Raw genomic sequence first — 15199 nt, forward strand, 5'->3', positions numbered from 1 at the left:
TCTCAAACTGCTAAAAAAAAAAAAAAAGGTCCGTCTGTGATGTGATATGTAAGATGGGGTCAGTCTGCTTCTTCCTTCTCACCTCGAGTAGAGAATAGTAAGAGCAAGGCGCAGTGGGGCTGAGTTTGATGAACATGTCCGTCACCAGGCATCACTGTCCAAAGAATGACTTATCCCTCCTCTTCACTCCCTCCCAGTTATGCCCCCAGTTGGAGTTTCAACAGTTAGAAATATAAAGTTAGATATACAGAATTCTAAAGAACAGAAAGTCAGTAGAAATAAAACTTCAGAGATGAAGCCGCCCCCGTGGCAGGCAGACCAAATACTGCTGATTACCAGCAAGAAAGCCTCCATTGTAACAAGGATTTGACCCTTTCTTTGGCATTCCTAAGTAACAAAAGAGAAGTGCGGCAAACCAATGATAATTAGCAATAGTTTTACTCACACCAAAAGCGTGCTAATATGGTACTTGATAAAGATGAAATAATCTGTTTACTTAACTAAGAAAAAATTATACTATTTTTGAGCAACAAAGTCAGTGCAACATATTCATTGAATGACCCATAATTGCTGCATTGTTCTGATGTTTATCTTAGACTCAGAGTGGGTTTTCCTTGATGCTAATCCCATTAAAAGCAAAAAGGATGGCAGTTTCAACTCTCCGTTCCTTAAAAAATAATAATAATTGACAAGCTGTTTAATAGCAGGTGCCATTTTACAGATGGCCAGACTGAAGAGCAAAATAACTTAGGAAAAATGAACTTTTACCTGTTTCATAGCTGTACACACACACACACACACACACACATATATATTTTCAGAAAGTTCTCAAACAGTAGAATAACCAAAAATATCTTATGCCTTATGCATATAGGAACACAGCAGACAAAAAGACCAAATATGATATGAAACTATTTATTTCAAGGGTAATCTTTTTATTGGGACCTTAATACCCTTGCCTTTCTTGCCATCTCACCCATTCTTTTCCCTCCCTTCTCCCTGCTTCCCTGAGTGGACCCTTACACACCATTCATTGTTATGTAAAAGGAGTGCTTGGAATGGACACAAGGTGCTCTGTCTTGGAGCTCAAGACCTTGATCTTAGAAGCTTGAAACGGTAAGAACTATATCCTAGGGGTCTGATCTGACAGGCGGGACTACGAACAACAGAGTCAAGCTTCCTGATCCTTTCAAATATTTGGGGAAAAGAAATAAGTCCTTCTTGGCAGTTTTCCAACATCCACCACTATATTCAAGTGATTTCTAGTACCTAGAAGACCCATTCCTATAGATAATCTTATTTCTGAGAAATAGACAAATTAAAGCCATAGTCATAAACTGATTCTAAGTTTGTCCAAAAGTAATTTTCCTATTCATCATGACTGCAAAAACAATAGAACAAAGTGTCATGTCTCACAAAAAGGTTTTCTGGCCAAGCCTCACTTAATCCTCCATTATGTGGGAACATTCTAATTTAAAATAACTAATTAAACAGTTGCTATATATCTGAAGTGACATTTAAAATAGCTAAGTACCTCTACGACTAAATGGAGCTTAGCATGATTATCAATGGCTGCTAATATCACAAAGGGGCAGTTAGACATTAGGTGCCTCCTGATGGAAATACATACCTTTATATACAAAGTGTTGTTGCCCTTACACACACACACACACACACACACCCTTGCATGTGTTCAAGCCTCTAGACTAGTGCTATTTTCAACTGGAGCAGGGGAGGGGAATTCTGCTCCCAGAGGACATTTGACACTGTCTAGAGACATTTTTGGCCATCACAATTGGGAGGTGCTGCTGGCTTCTAGTGGATAGAGGCCAAGTATGCTGATAGCTATTCTACAGTGCACAAGACAGCTCCCCACAATAAAGAATGATTTGGACCCAAATGTCATTATTTCCAAGATGGAAAAACCTTACTCTAGATCTAGCTACCAATTTCTAGGAAATACAGGGGACAGAAGAACATGTTAAAGGACATCGGAGGGTGGGTGCAGTGAGCAAAACCCAGACTATGGGAGACTCCAGAACAAGTCACTTGCTAACTCCAACATATAGATTTTCTTTGGATTTTTATTTAAATGACACTGTAAAAAAATAATAAGCCAATTGGAGAATTTTAAAAACTGGATGGATATCTGATTACTTTAAAGAACAGTTATTAACTTTTAGGTGTGATCATGATACTGTAATGTTTCAGTCCTTATATTTTAGCAATATAGATACTGAATTATTTAAAGACAAACTTATATGATATCTGAGAACTGCTTCAAAATAATGGAGAGAAGAGATATAGGTAAGACAAAATTAGCTATGAGTTGATATAGTCACTCTGCTTTTGATTATGTTTAAAACCTTCCATAATAAAAAGCTTTAAACAATCATTTTAATAATAAAATAGCTATGTAACCTATAGGCAAAAATGCTCTGTAAACTTCTTATACAAAAGTAAAGTATTCCAAGAGCATGGGCATAGGGTTTAGACCTAGGTCAATATCCTGGTTCATCTACCCTTACCTCTTGATCTCTGTAAAGTGGAGATGGTCCTCACACCTACTGTGTAGTACTGATTAATGCGTATATGTGCAATCTAGAAAAATGGTACAAATGAAACTATTTGCAAAGCAGAAATAGAGACACAGATGTAGAGAACAAACGTATGGACACCAAGCGGGGAGAGGGAAGGTGGGATGAATTAGGAGATTGCGATTGATATATATACACTACTATGTATAAAACAGATAATTAGTGAGAACCTACTGTATAGCACAAGGAATTCTACTCGGTGCTCTGTGGTGACCTAGGTGGGAAGGAAATCCAGGAGGGAGGGGATATATGTATACGTATGGCTGATTCACTTTGCTGTACAGCAGAAACTAACACACCATTGTAAAGCAACTATACTCCAATAAAAAAAAAATTTGAATACGATAGTGATTGATGCCCTGGGAGTGACACTCCCCTTTCCCATTTCCCACAAGAGCTCCAAACAAAGACGGAAAATAAAATGAGGCAAATCCTCCCCCCAGTACTGGCACTTTTTAAAGACTTTGATCCAGGTCATTCATTTCCTTCTTGTACAAATCTGGCTGTGGCCAGGAGATCAAAGCACTAACAAGGAAGTATGAGGATTCTTTTTTAATTTCCTCTGATTTGTTATTTTTTTTACACTCTTCCTTACAGAACACATAGCAATAAATAAATGAGGTAGAGAGAAATAGGAAAAAATACCTCATTGTAAAACCCCCTTACATGTGTGAGATTCACTTTAGGGCCATGAACCCTGAAGGATTCATGACTTGTATGATTCCAGAAACAATGAGGTTTAACTCTGGTTCAACAATTACTTGTATGTACTTAAAAAAATGAACAAAATCTTGATTAAGGATTCCTGCCCAGATATTTTACAAAGCTCACTTCCTTTCCTTCATTCCTTTCTATAAGAGCCGCTTGAATGCTTGTACCCTGCCAGCTTTTTTCCAGAAGGTCCGTCGGCAAAGTCATGAGGCAGCTGTATTGGTGACCTGAGACTTGGCTGCAGGGTGTTCACATGGAATAAATCCAGTCTGTTTTGGCTGTCTTTTATTTTCCCTAAAATAGCATTTCCTGCAGTACCATTGCATTTGCAATAAAGCACTCATTTTTATCCACTTGTAAATAAGGGATAAAGACACAGACTGTTGGCTGGTGGCACAGGCCTCTGGTCCTGTTCTTGCACAAGGTAGGAGGACTTCCTCCTTCTGTAAATAAAGTCCTTCATGAAGAGCAATCACCAGACTTGGACCAGAGGACGAGCTGAGCTCTAGCTCTGCCACACACCATTTAACCTTGAACAAGCCACTCCATCCTTTGCTGGTTCAGTTACCTTATTCATAAGACAGTATTATAATACTGGCCCTAATGTCCTCAGTGAGGGGTCTAATAACAATAACCACTGGAATGTACATAACACTTTGAAGTTTACATAATACTGCAAAAAATAATGTATGATTTGTCTCTATTATTAATCAAAAATATTTTCTTCACTTGCCACAATAAAGAATTTATTGTTTGCTTTACAAAGTGCTCAAAGGGGAGTCCTTGACTCTGGACTTGCTATTTGTGACCTCCAGACACACACTATCATCTCTAAAACTGCCGGTACCAAGACTAAATTCTCCATAACTTTTCCAAAGTTAAAGAAGACCCAGGGCTTCCCTGGTGGCGCAGTGGTTAAGAGTCCACCTGCCGATGCAGGGGACATGGGTTCGTGCCCCGGTCCAGGAAGATCCCACATGCCTCAGAGCAGCTGGGCCCATGAGCCATGGCCGCGGAGCCTGCGCGTCCGGAGCCTGTGCTCCGCAACGGGAGAGGCCACAACAGTGAGAGGCCCGCGTACAGAAAAAAAAAAAAAAAAAAAGAAGACCCAACCTAGAGGCAACACAATCTCTTTCAAAAGAAAACATGTAAGTTGGAAACTACAACAGAACTCTACCAGAAATTCTGCTAGGAAATGGAAACATAAAGACAAATAGCACAGACTCCTCTCAAAGGGAAATAACATACAATGGAAGAAAGCACTGGAGAAGTTTTTTGTTTTGTTTTAATGTACTGTGTGATGACAGTGAGGTTGCAGCATGAATCTGGACACACATACGAGTGTTTCTTCTATTAAGAGCACAATCTGAACACTACAGTAAACAGGAACAATTTGCTCATAACCAGTTTATGTTAGCTCCCACCCTAGGCATGGCGCCATATTGGGAAGTGTAGCAAAATATACAGAAGATGGCTCTTTCATTAAGCATACAATATACCAAAGGAAGGAATTTAGAAACAGTCCAGAGAACTAAAATCCTATCAAAATGATCAAACAATAAAAGAGTTGTCCCATGAGAATAGACTAAAACCTAAATCTTTAGTTGGAAACATAATAACCAAGAAGTTTATGATCAAGGTTTCTAAGGTACACAAAATCTATCCACCGATTATTAGAATACTAGAATATTAAAATAACTCCTTGAAGTCTGAAATGCAGTATGCCAGAAAGAATGCCAGGGAAAGATATATAAAAACTCAAAGAAGCTCTGGGTAAATTCATAAATGATAGACCTATAAGCGCTTTTGAGAGAAAATGGGTATGTCTGAGACTAAAGACAGAGTTAGATGAACCAGAGGACGGACACAGCAGAATAATTAGTATATTCTTGTATTCTAACAATTCTATATAAACCTCAAGAGAGGCAGGTTACTCTTTACTCATTTGTAAGAAGTGATTGCACTTTCTTATTTTGCTTATGGTCATATCTAAACATTATACATAGAATACTGTGATTTGTATGCTTTTATCTTGTGGTGATCAGTTACAAATTGATATAGTATTCTTCCATTACACAGATAGCCATTTTCAAAATGTAACACGTTTCCAAAGGTAATCTGGAAAACGCTGAGTCCATAAGTGCAGAAAAACTGAGACATTTGACCTAGAAGCTTATCATGGTAACGTACTAAAAGTTAAAATTGACCAAACTGGATTTTGTACTCATTGACTTTTTGTGATTCTATGTTAAAGTTAAAAGTTTCTTACTTCAAGACATACAGAAACTTGATGTGCTAAGGCAGGACAGACTCAGAATGTCTTGCTAAAAATAGACTCCTATCAGAACATCACCTCTAATCCACAAAAGAATCTGCCAAGAGATTTCAATAACAAGAGGCATATTGTAGGCATTTCTGTCCATCAACGAATTGATTAAAATGCCAAAGGGACAAAGGTGAAACCAAATACAGTGCAAAGACTGTAAGGGACTCACGGCAGTTTTTCTCGTCAGTTCCGTCCAAGCAGTCTGTGGAATGGTCACATCTGAATTCTGCTGGGATACATTCACCATTGTCGCACGTAAACTGATGGCTTGAGCATGTTCTCCCAGCTGTGAAAGGAAAAAAATATTACTTTGTAATTACTGAAAAACACAGACCAACTAACAAATATGACAGTAACATTAACCCAGCTACTCTATGTAGACATCTTACAATGTGAAAGCAAAAGTGTTATTATCAGGATACTATCAAAATGCCCAGAATCATATCAACATTCAAGGTTGTGAGTGTAGACAATTATATTATCAACACGTGTTGAGAATACAATATAGCTTGAAAATCTATACAGTATAAAGGATGGATGAAATAAGAATTTTGCAGGTATAGGTATTAATCAAGGATCAGTAAAGTTTGTAAACCTTAAGTAAACAAGGATTGAAATCCTTGTTTAAACAAGAAGGAAATATGCCAAAGAGTAAACAGTGGTTATTTCTGAGTATTAGGAATGTGGGTGATTTTTTTTTCTTTAGAGTTTTCTCTACTATATAAGCTTTCTACATTGAATACCTGTCAATTTTATAAACATAAATTTAAGCTAGCTTGATTTTATCCTAAGTTGATTAGGGTAGGTGAGAGCAGAGCCCCAGTAGTTTATGAACTTTGCCTCTGGATAAAACAGACAAAATCAAATGAATCAATATTCCAAGCATCATGTGAATTCTATTCTGTGAGTCTGAGGCAGGAATTTTTTTAATTTATTTATTTTTATTTATTTATTTTTGGCTGCGTTGGGTCTTCGTTGCTGCACGTGGGCTTTCTCTAGTTGTGGCGAGGGGGGCTACTCTTCGTTGTGGTGTGTGGGTTTCTCATTGTGGTGGCTTCTCTTGCTGCGGAGCATGGGCTCTACGCACGCGAGCTTCAGTAGTTGTTGTGCAAGGGCTTCAGTGTTTGTGGTTCGTGGGCTCTAAAGCGTAGGCTCACGAGTTGTGGCGCACGGGCTTAGTTGCTCCGCAGCATGTGGGATCTTCCCGGACCAGGGCTCGAACCTGTGTCCCCTGCATCGGCAGGCAGATTCTTAACCACTGTGCCACCAGGGAAGCCCTGAGGCAGGAATTATGATGGGACTTTTTAATTGTCCACATAAAAGAGAAGCATTTGGGGGAAAGATGATCCAATAAAAAAAATGTAAAATTTAAAATGCAAGAGTTACCTTATAAAATCCATACTCATTTAAAATAGTATGGAACCTTGCTCATAAATTATTGCTGTAAAGTTATTTCCAGTCTCCCCAAGCAGTTGCCCTTGGTAGTTCCCATCCCCTCTATGTAGTGTTATTATCAACGGGTCATCCACCACACACTGCATCACAATCTACAGCTCAGCTTTCTTCCTACTCTGTGTGGGAAGCAAGGGAAAATGGAACCAAATGGCATATCTAGCCAAAAGATAAATAACGCATCATTCATTCATTCAGTGTCCACTTATCAAGAACGTACTATCTGCTAGACAGAATATCAAGCCTTAGGGATACAAGCTGAATAAAGTATAGTCACTGCTCTCCAGAGGTTCACAATCTAGCACTGAGTACCTACTAGGTCACCTTTTTCCTCTAGGACCTCTGAGAGGCCAGCCAGAAATATCAGAGCCCAGAACAGATTTCTTAGAAACAAGGATTTCTCCCTGCTCCTACTATGCCTGGTACTTTTCCTTCCTCCTTTCAGTCTTTCTGAACTACTGTCCCCCACCTCCCTTCCTTTTTGCCACTCCACCTCAGATCTGGATGCGCGTAACTGGACCTGGTGGAGATATGCCGTGCTCCTATCTGGCCTTGACTAGCTCCTGTCTATGCCCTCCTCAAGACTGCCATTTGTCACCACCACCACCCTCCACAGCCCTACATAGTTTGCTGGTTTCCCCTGAACCACCCTGTCCCAAGGATCACCATCTCTCTGTTGCTGGCAGACCTCATGACCAGCACTGACAAGCCCTAACAGATTGTTTAATTATACAGTCTACATTTTACCTTTACACCAAAGTCAAACTCATAAGTATTGAGAATTTCCATTATCTTCCTCAAAAGAAGGCTTCTAGTGGCTCGACTGAAAAGAGTTCATACTCCCATTGCTGGACTCAAAATTCCTGGACTTAATTCTAATTTTTTATAAATACATCCAGAACCTACTGAAGCCCACAGCATCTCCACTGCTAGTCACCTAACAAACAAATTCCCACATGACGTAGCCATCAAAAATATCTGTTTCTTCTTTGATCTTTGTGGACAATGTCCATGTGAAAATGCCAGCAGGATCTTGGGTATCTCAAAACCAACACACAGTGATGATAGATGTCAATGATTTGTGGGATGTGCATTTAATGAAACAGAATGTGGGGAAGTTGAAAGGTGAATGCTACACAGTGATCAGAGCTGGACTTTTCCAGAGGACAGCTGAGGTCAAGAGCCTGAGGTGGTTCATTACAGCCTTGTATCTTCTCTCCAATTTCCATCTCAGTCCAACTTAGACTCGCTAAAAGGTTTTAGTTTGGGGTTTTTTTGTTGTTGTTTTCTTTTGTCTTGTAAAAACACAGGGAAAAGATGTTGATGTTTTCTCTTCTAGATATTGAAATTTGAATTATGGGAATGTAAAATTCAGGACTTCTGCAGCTTTCATGCAATCATGAAAAGCGAATAGGCTAAAAAGATGGCAGGGCAGAATAGTGGAAGAAAATTGGATGATGTCACTGATCCAAGGAATTGAGATTTTCCATTATCTTCCAATCAATTCCGGAAAAATGCTACATTTAGGCTTCTTGGGTGAGATAATAAATTCCCTTTTTGCTTAACTTTTTTGAGTTGTGTTTTTCACTCTTTGCAGCCAAAAACATCCCCATTGATACAAGAATAATTTTAAATTATACAAATATCCTTAAGAGAAAGGAATGCTACAGATGACAGACATCTTTCTCACATGTTGCCATCTTACATTCACCCAAGACTACGCTCTTGTCCAAAATTGTTTAAGCCCAATAAAACACTCTTTTCCAGTTCCATCCCAAAGAAATCAGAATGGAAGGGTTTCTTCCAGGTTACTGCCCTGAACCCCTTCAATGTCCAGGAATCAGCAGTCGCCAATGTCCTCTTCCTTGCTACTATTTGCTTTCTGGTTCCAGCTCATCCTACGATGGCTCTAGCAGCCATCACTGAAGTGCCTCCAACAGACCTCCACTTCCACTCAGTCAGAAAGAAGAGAGTTTAATAGTGGGGCAGAAGGGGTGGAAGGTTCTGCCTGCACAGTGTGCTCCAGGAGCACGTGGACTCATCCAACTGCCAACCAGACAAATGAAGACCTCCACATACAGATACCAATAAGTGTGTTGTTTCTTTCTTAAGCATAACATAACCTGAGTTAAATACTGGGAATCTATCCCATGTCCAAATCACTGGCTATATTGATAATTCTTCAGCATATTCACACTTTCAGTATCATCCAACCCCTGAGTGAGATGGCTGGCACAGGTTCCCTTGTCCTTCGAGGCCCAACTCTGCATTTACAAAGATTCATTCCATTGTGTTTTGTATTTGTAACAGGTTGGAATTTAAGGTGTCCAAAGGGCCAAAACAAGATTCCTCTACAAGCACTTACGGCAATGCCGCCGTTCATCTGAGCCATCAATACAGTCTTCTTCCTCGTCACACACCCAGTGGGCAGGGATGCATAGCTCCTCACTCTGACACAGGAACTGGTTGGAACGGCAAGTAGAGTGAGCTAAAATAAACCGGAAAAAAATTCATTATGTCTAACATCCACCCTATTATACCAACAAACAATGCTCGTTTCAAAAGAAGTATATCAACTCCTGCTCAATATATTTGATAGCAAATATAAAAAACCTTAGAGCCTGTGGACTTTAACCAGTGTTCACTGTCAAGTAATCTCAGCAATGGCACCACAACAAAATGATGATCCAAAGCAATAAAAAATACAGAGAATAAAACAAACAGCCCAAACACATATTCATACAAAGTTATGACCAAAAAAATATTAAATTTTTAATTTCAATAAAATCAACCATGAGTTTATTAAATTATTTGAAGTGTTTTGTAATAACTAATAGTAAAGCATCATGATAAATTGTAAAATCCATGAGATTTGGAAAATAAGACCCCAAATCAAATAATTTATTATTTCCACAATTTACTTGCTTTACAGTCTTCAGCAGGTTCCCTGAATCTCAATGTATGCATCATAAAATGGGGACTATATTTTTCTCACGGTGTGCTATAGAAAATAAGTAGAATAGAATATTACTCAGCCATAAAATGAAACGAAATTGAGTTATTTGTAGTGAGGTGGATGGACCTAGAGTCTGTCATACAGAGTGAAGTCAGAAAGAGGAAATCAAAGACCGTATGCTAACACATATATATGGAATCTAAAAAAAAAAAATGGCTCTGATGAATCTAGGGGCAGGACAGGAATAAAGATGTAGATGTAGAGAGTGGACTTGAGGACACAGGGAGGGGGAAGGGTAAGCTGGGACGAAGTGAGAGAGTGGCATGGACATAAATACACTACCAAATGTAAAATAGACAGCTAGTGGGAAGCAGCAGCATAGCACAGGGTGATCAGTTCAGTGTTTTGTGACCATCTAGAGGGGTGGGATAGGGAGGGTCGGAGGGAGACGCAAGAGGGAGGGGATATGGTGATATATGTATATGTATAGCTGATTCACTTTGTTGTACAGCAGAAACTAACACACCATTGTGAAGCAATTATACTCCAATAAAGATGTTAAAAAAAATAAGTAGAGTAACATATGTGAAAGTACCATGTAAATAAGTTGCGAGTGATTGTCATTGGTATGTTTTTATCATCATCGTTATGGAACATTGATAAATTGTTGGTATGACTGTTCAATTATTCCTTTAGCTCAGAACACACTGTTCCTGACTTTCTGCTCCTAGTGTTTAACCTAAAATGAACCCAGTAAGCCCAGAGGAGGCAAATAGATAGCACTTGATCATATCTCTACAAATAGAACTACTCCCTTACTCAAAGTGTGGTTTCCAGACTAGCAGCATCAGCATTACCTGGGATAAGGTCCCACCTCAAACATGTGGAATTAAAACCTACACTTTAACAAGCTCCCCAGGTGATCCATTTCTGCATGAAAGTTTGAGAAGCACCTTATAGGACCTAATCCCCACACTTCTCCCATTTTCAAATGCATCATCAACCAAACAATACACCAAAGTTTGTCCTGTTGTGCCACAGGATGGCCAATGATTCAAAACAAATTTTCACCTGCTTTCTTGGTTTTTGGATGATAACCCTTGCCTGTTCACCTGTCAGAATGAATGAAATTGCAGTAGAGTGATGGATCACCTATGGCAAGGTGGGAGAGCAATGGACATAAGGCTTGGGATTAGTGTACCAACTGGGAAGCCTTTAATAAATAATTTAGCTTCTCTATGCCTCAGTTTCCTCATCTGAAACCTACCTCAGAATATTGTTGAGAGAACTAAATGAAGAAATATATGAAAGTGATTTTATAATTCTTCTAAATTAAAGAGTTAAATTGGGGGTTTTTAATTTTATCATGTTTTTAACTATTATTTAAAAAACATAAACCACACTAGCCCCTTCTGCGACCTCTTGATAGTAATGCACACAAGTTCTTCTACATCCTTTTTATAAAAACAGACTCTTCCTTGAATTACAAATCACAGCAGTACAGACAACATTATTTTTTTGTTCTTGTTAGTGCACAAAACTTGAAGACTGAATAATCTGAAATAATCATTTATAGGCTTCAGAAAACAGCTCAGAAAGTTGGTTCCATACCAAGGTCATGGGATAAGAGTAAGATAGAAACTGATGTGAATTGAACCTCGTGATCAAAAGGGACTGAATTCTTAATGCCACCAGTTCTCTATCTCAAAAGATTGGAGCTCAGTCCAGTCTACTACTAAAGGCACAACTCTTTCTCTTTGTTACAGCTGAAATGACCATGAAGCACTTCTGCTACTCAGAACAGAGCTTAGCCCCACCGCTCTTCACTTACGGCAGCCAATTTCATCTGAGCCATTCGCGCAGTCTCTGGTCCCATCACACCGCCAGGATGCGATGATACAAAGCCCAGGTCGGCACTGAAACTCATCACTGTGACATTCTGTAATCCCACAAGCAAGAGAAAGCCAGTTTAAAAAGTTACCTACACAGATATTTCAAAAAAATACAAATTTTTGATGAAAACAAAAAATTATTCAACTAATTAGTAATCGAAGAATGTAAATTATTTATACAATTAGGAAAACATTTTTATGATTATATTCTGTTTCAGGGTCTGCAGGAAAGTCATTTTCACACACAGCTGACCAGAGTGCACCTTGAGGTAACCAATCTGGAAAGCAATTTGACAACAGGTATCCTGCTTTTTAAAAGTGCTTATTCTTTAACTTAATACTTTTACTTCTAGGTAATTTTTTTCCCCTTAAGAAACTAAGCAGAGAATTAAAGATTTATGTGTAGAGGTTTTCATCATAGCATAATTTATAATAAAGGAAATTGCAAACCTCGTAAATGTCCAATAATATGAAAATGAATAAATTTTCTTATATCTATATCTATATATCATATTAGGAACTTATTAAAATAGTTATGAAGAACTTCTAAATGATTTGGAGAAATATTTGTTATATTTCATTACACATTATAACAAAGACAAGGATGCAAAATTTTACCTGTAACAGAATCATATATAACAGAAAAAAAGCACAGAAAAGGCCAGAAAGTTAAGGGTGGTTATCTCTGATACCATCATGAGTAAATTTTCATTTGTGGGACTGTGCTTTTTTCAGTTTCCTACCCTACAGTCTTTTTAAGTGCCTTTTTATTACTAAATCATATACAGCAATTTATGGTTCTTCATTCTTAGATACAAGACCAATATTATGGCTTTTTGCTTGTAACTTATTTGTAAGATGCCAGGTACGGCTCTTCTCTGCCAACAAACAAAGGCCAAGAAACAAACAAACAAAATCTCTGCAGCCAATCAGAGTGCACAAACTTGGCATCAAACTAGCCACATTTCCAAGTAGCAGTGATATCCTCTAGTGATACCAGAAAGTGAATATAACTTAAACAAGTTCATTTAATTCAACCAGTATATCCTGCAGTTTTTCTAGTTCTCCCCAGGGGACTAATTTGGCAGTTAGAGATCCTCTGAGTTTCCCCAAATATCTGACCAGCAACCTCCCCATACATTATGTGCCAAGTATGAATTTTATTTTTAAGAGAGCAGCCAACACCAGCCCAACGTGGAGAAGACTCAAAATTATTCTTTCACAAACCCATGGTGGTAGAGGAATAATTCGAGGGGTTGGAAGAATAATTATACTTTCCCCATGTATTTAAGCAATCATGCTAAATTACCCATTTCAATGTTTGACTAATTAAACTGAAATTAAGTAAATATACAGATCAATTACCTACCCCTAAAATAAATAAACAATGTGCTATCCTGTCTTGTGTAAATGCAGGCCTATCAAGAGCATGACATAAACACAGTTAAGTGATCTATTCCTAGGGGATATAGGCTACTTTGTTCATGGAATGTTCAAATCTGATTGTCTGGTAGTGACATCCTGATTTATAATGTATGCTGCAAATGGTCAGAAACTTTCCTTGGCTAAATGGTGGTACCGAGTGGTACAGGAATACGTACACCCAAATACCTTCTATAGACTAATGCATGATGGTGGTTGGTGGTGCAGGTCTGGGGTTGGTGGTGCAGGTCTCTTATCAACTACCTTTAAAACACAACAACCTCCCTTGCAAAAATGCCCCTAAGGAATGTACAAATTCACTCTGGAATCCCAGAACTTCTCATTGGATTTTGTTCTACAAAGCAATATTTCCATGAGAGATTAGAGGCTTTGGAGGTTTAGCTATTAACACAACATATATTAAGTCACTTTTATCAATTAGGTCTATTGTTAGTAAGCCAACATAATACATTTGTAAATTCAGTACATTTGTTTCCCTTAGTATCTAATAATTTCTGGTTGAAAAATTATAACAATCTAAAGGTCAGTCTACTTACAAAGAGTTTCCTATTGCTGGAAAAATCATACACTTAGAAACTGAGCATACTGAAGCAAATTCTCAGAACAATATACAAGCTGTTTTTAAATATATGTATAATTAGTGTTATTTCTTAAGCAACATTTTTGTTTATTTGTTATTTTTTTTCTTTTTTCATTTCTTAAGCAATTTTTATTACAAGTCAAATTTTGAGGTTGTTTTTGGTTTTTGCTAAAATATGAAGTTAAGCACATCATGAAAAGAACATGAAATAGATACCCGAAAGTCATTTTTTAAGCACTTCAAAGTCAATTATTTAAAAATCACACATTAGGGCTTCCCTGGAGGCTCGGTGGTTAAGAATCCACCTGCCAATGCTGGGTTTGAGCCCTGGTCCAGGAAGATTCCACATGCCACAGAGCAACTAAGCCCGTGCGCCACAACTACTGAGCCTGCACTCTAGAGCCCGCAAGCCACAACTACTGAGCCCATGTGCCACAACTACTGAAGCCCACGCGCCTAGAGCCCATGCTCCACAACAAGAGAAGCCACCAACCACAATAAGAAGCCCGCACACCACAACGAAGAGTAGCCGCTGTTCACGGCAACAAAGACCCAATGCAGCCAAAAATAAATAAATGAATTTATTTTTTTTTTAAATCCTAATGCTAAGCCCAGCAGCTGGCATTATAGGGGGAAAAAATCACACATTAAAAAAAAAATTAAACTGATAGGGGAAGTTTTACAATTAAGTAACTCTTTCTAGTTAGTATTTTTCACATTTGACCTCCCAAATACTCAGTTATCTCAAGTAATGTATCAAGCCCAATTCACTCAACTTATCAACAGATCCATGGTAATTCATTTGTCAAGTTCATCTTTTCAATATTAACTTCCATGCCTGTTATAACTCCCAAATGACTATTGTTTGGAAACATCTCTGCAGAAGAACAAATGGATACTCTATCACTTGCTGGGTGGCATCTTAGTAATCAACCAAATGCTCCACTAGTGTCAGAAGACTGTCATCCATTCTATTACAAAGGAAATATGTGTTGTTGAAAAACAAACTGCTAGTATAGCACAGGGAACTCTATTCGATACTTTGTAATAACCTATATGGGAAAAGCATCTGAAAAAGAATAGATATATGTAGATATATAACACAATTACTTTGCTGTACACCTGAATCTAACACAACATTGTAAATCAACTATTCCCCAATATAAAATAAAAATTTTTAACAATAATAAAATAGAAATCAAACAAAAATAATAATAAAGTTCCCAAACAGGCAAAAATAAA

The 15199-nt window shown here is 38.1% G+C and overlaps 1 protein-coding gene across 1 annotated transcript in view; it reads right to left on the reverse strand.

The window, feature by feature from the left end:
* LRP2 (LDL receptor related protein 2) overlaps window positions 1-15199 on the reverse strand; it is a 185814-nt gene that overhangs the window by 148713 nt on the left and 21902 nt on the right. The window contains exons 4-6 of the mRNA XM_060105959.1: window positions 11874-11981; window positions 9452-9574; window positions 5804-5920 (exon numbers count right to left, since the gene is read on the reverse strand). Of these exons, the coding sequence (XP_059961942.1) occupies window positions 5804-5920; window positions 9452-9574; window positions 11874-11981 (348 nt within the window). The remainder of the gene's footprint in view (window positions 1-5803; window positions 5921-9451; window positions 9575-11873; window positions 11982-15199) is intronic.

The sequence above is a fragment of the Mesoplodon densirostris genome, chromosome 8 (genome assembly GCF_025265405.1).
Source record: "Mesoplodon densirostris isolate mMesDen1 chromosome 8, mMesDen1 primary haplotype, whole genome shotgun sequence".
Taxonomy (NCBI): domain Eukaryota; kingdom Metazoa; phylum Chordata; class Mammalia; order Artiodactyla; family Ziphiidae; genus Mesoplodon; species Mesoplodon densirostris.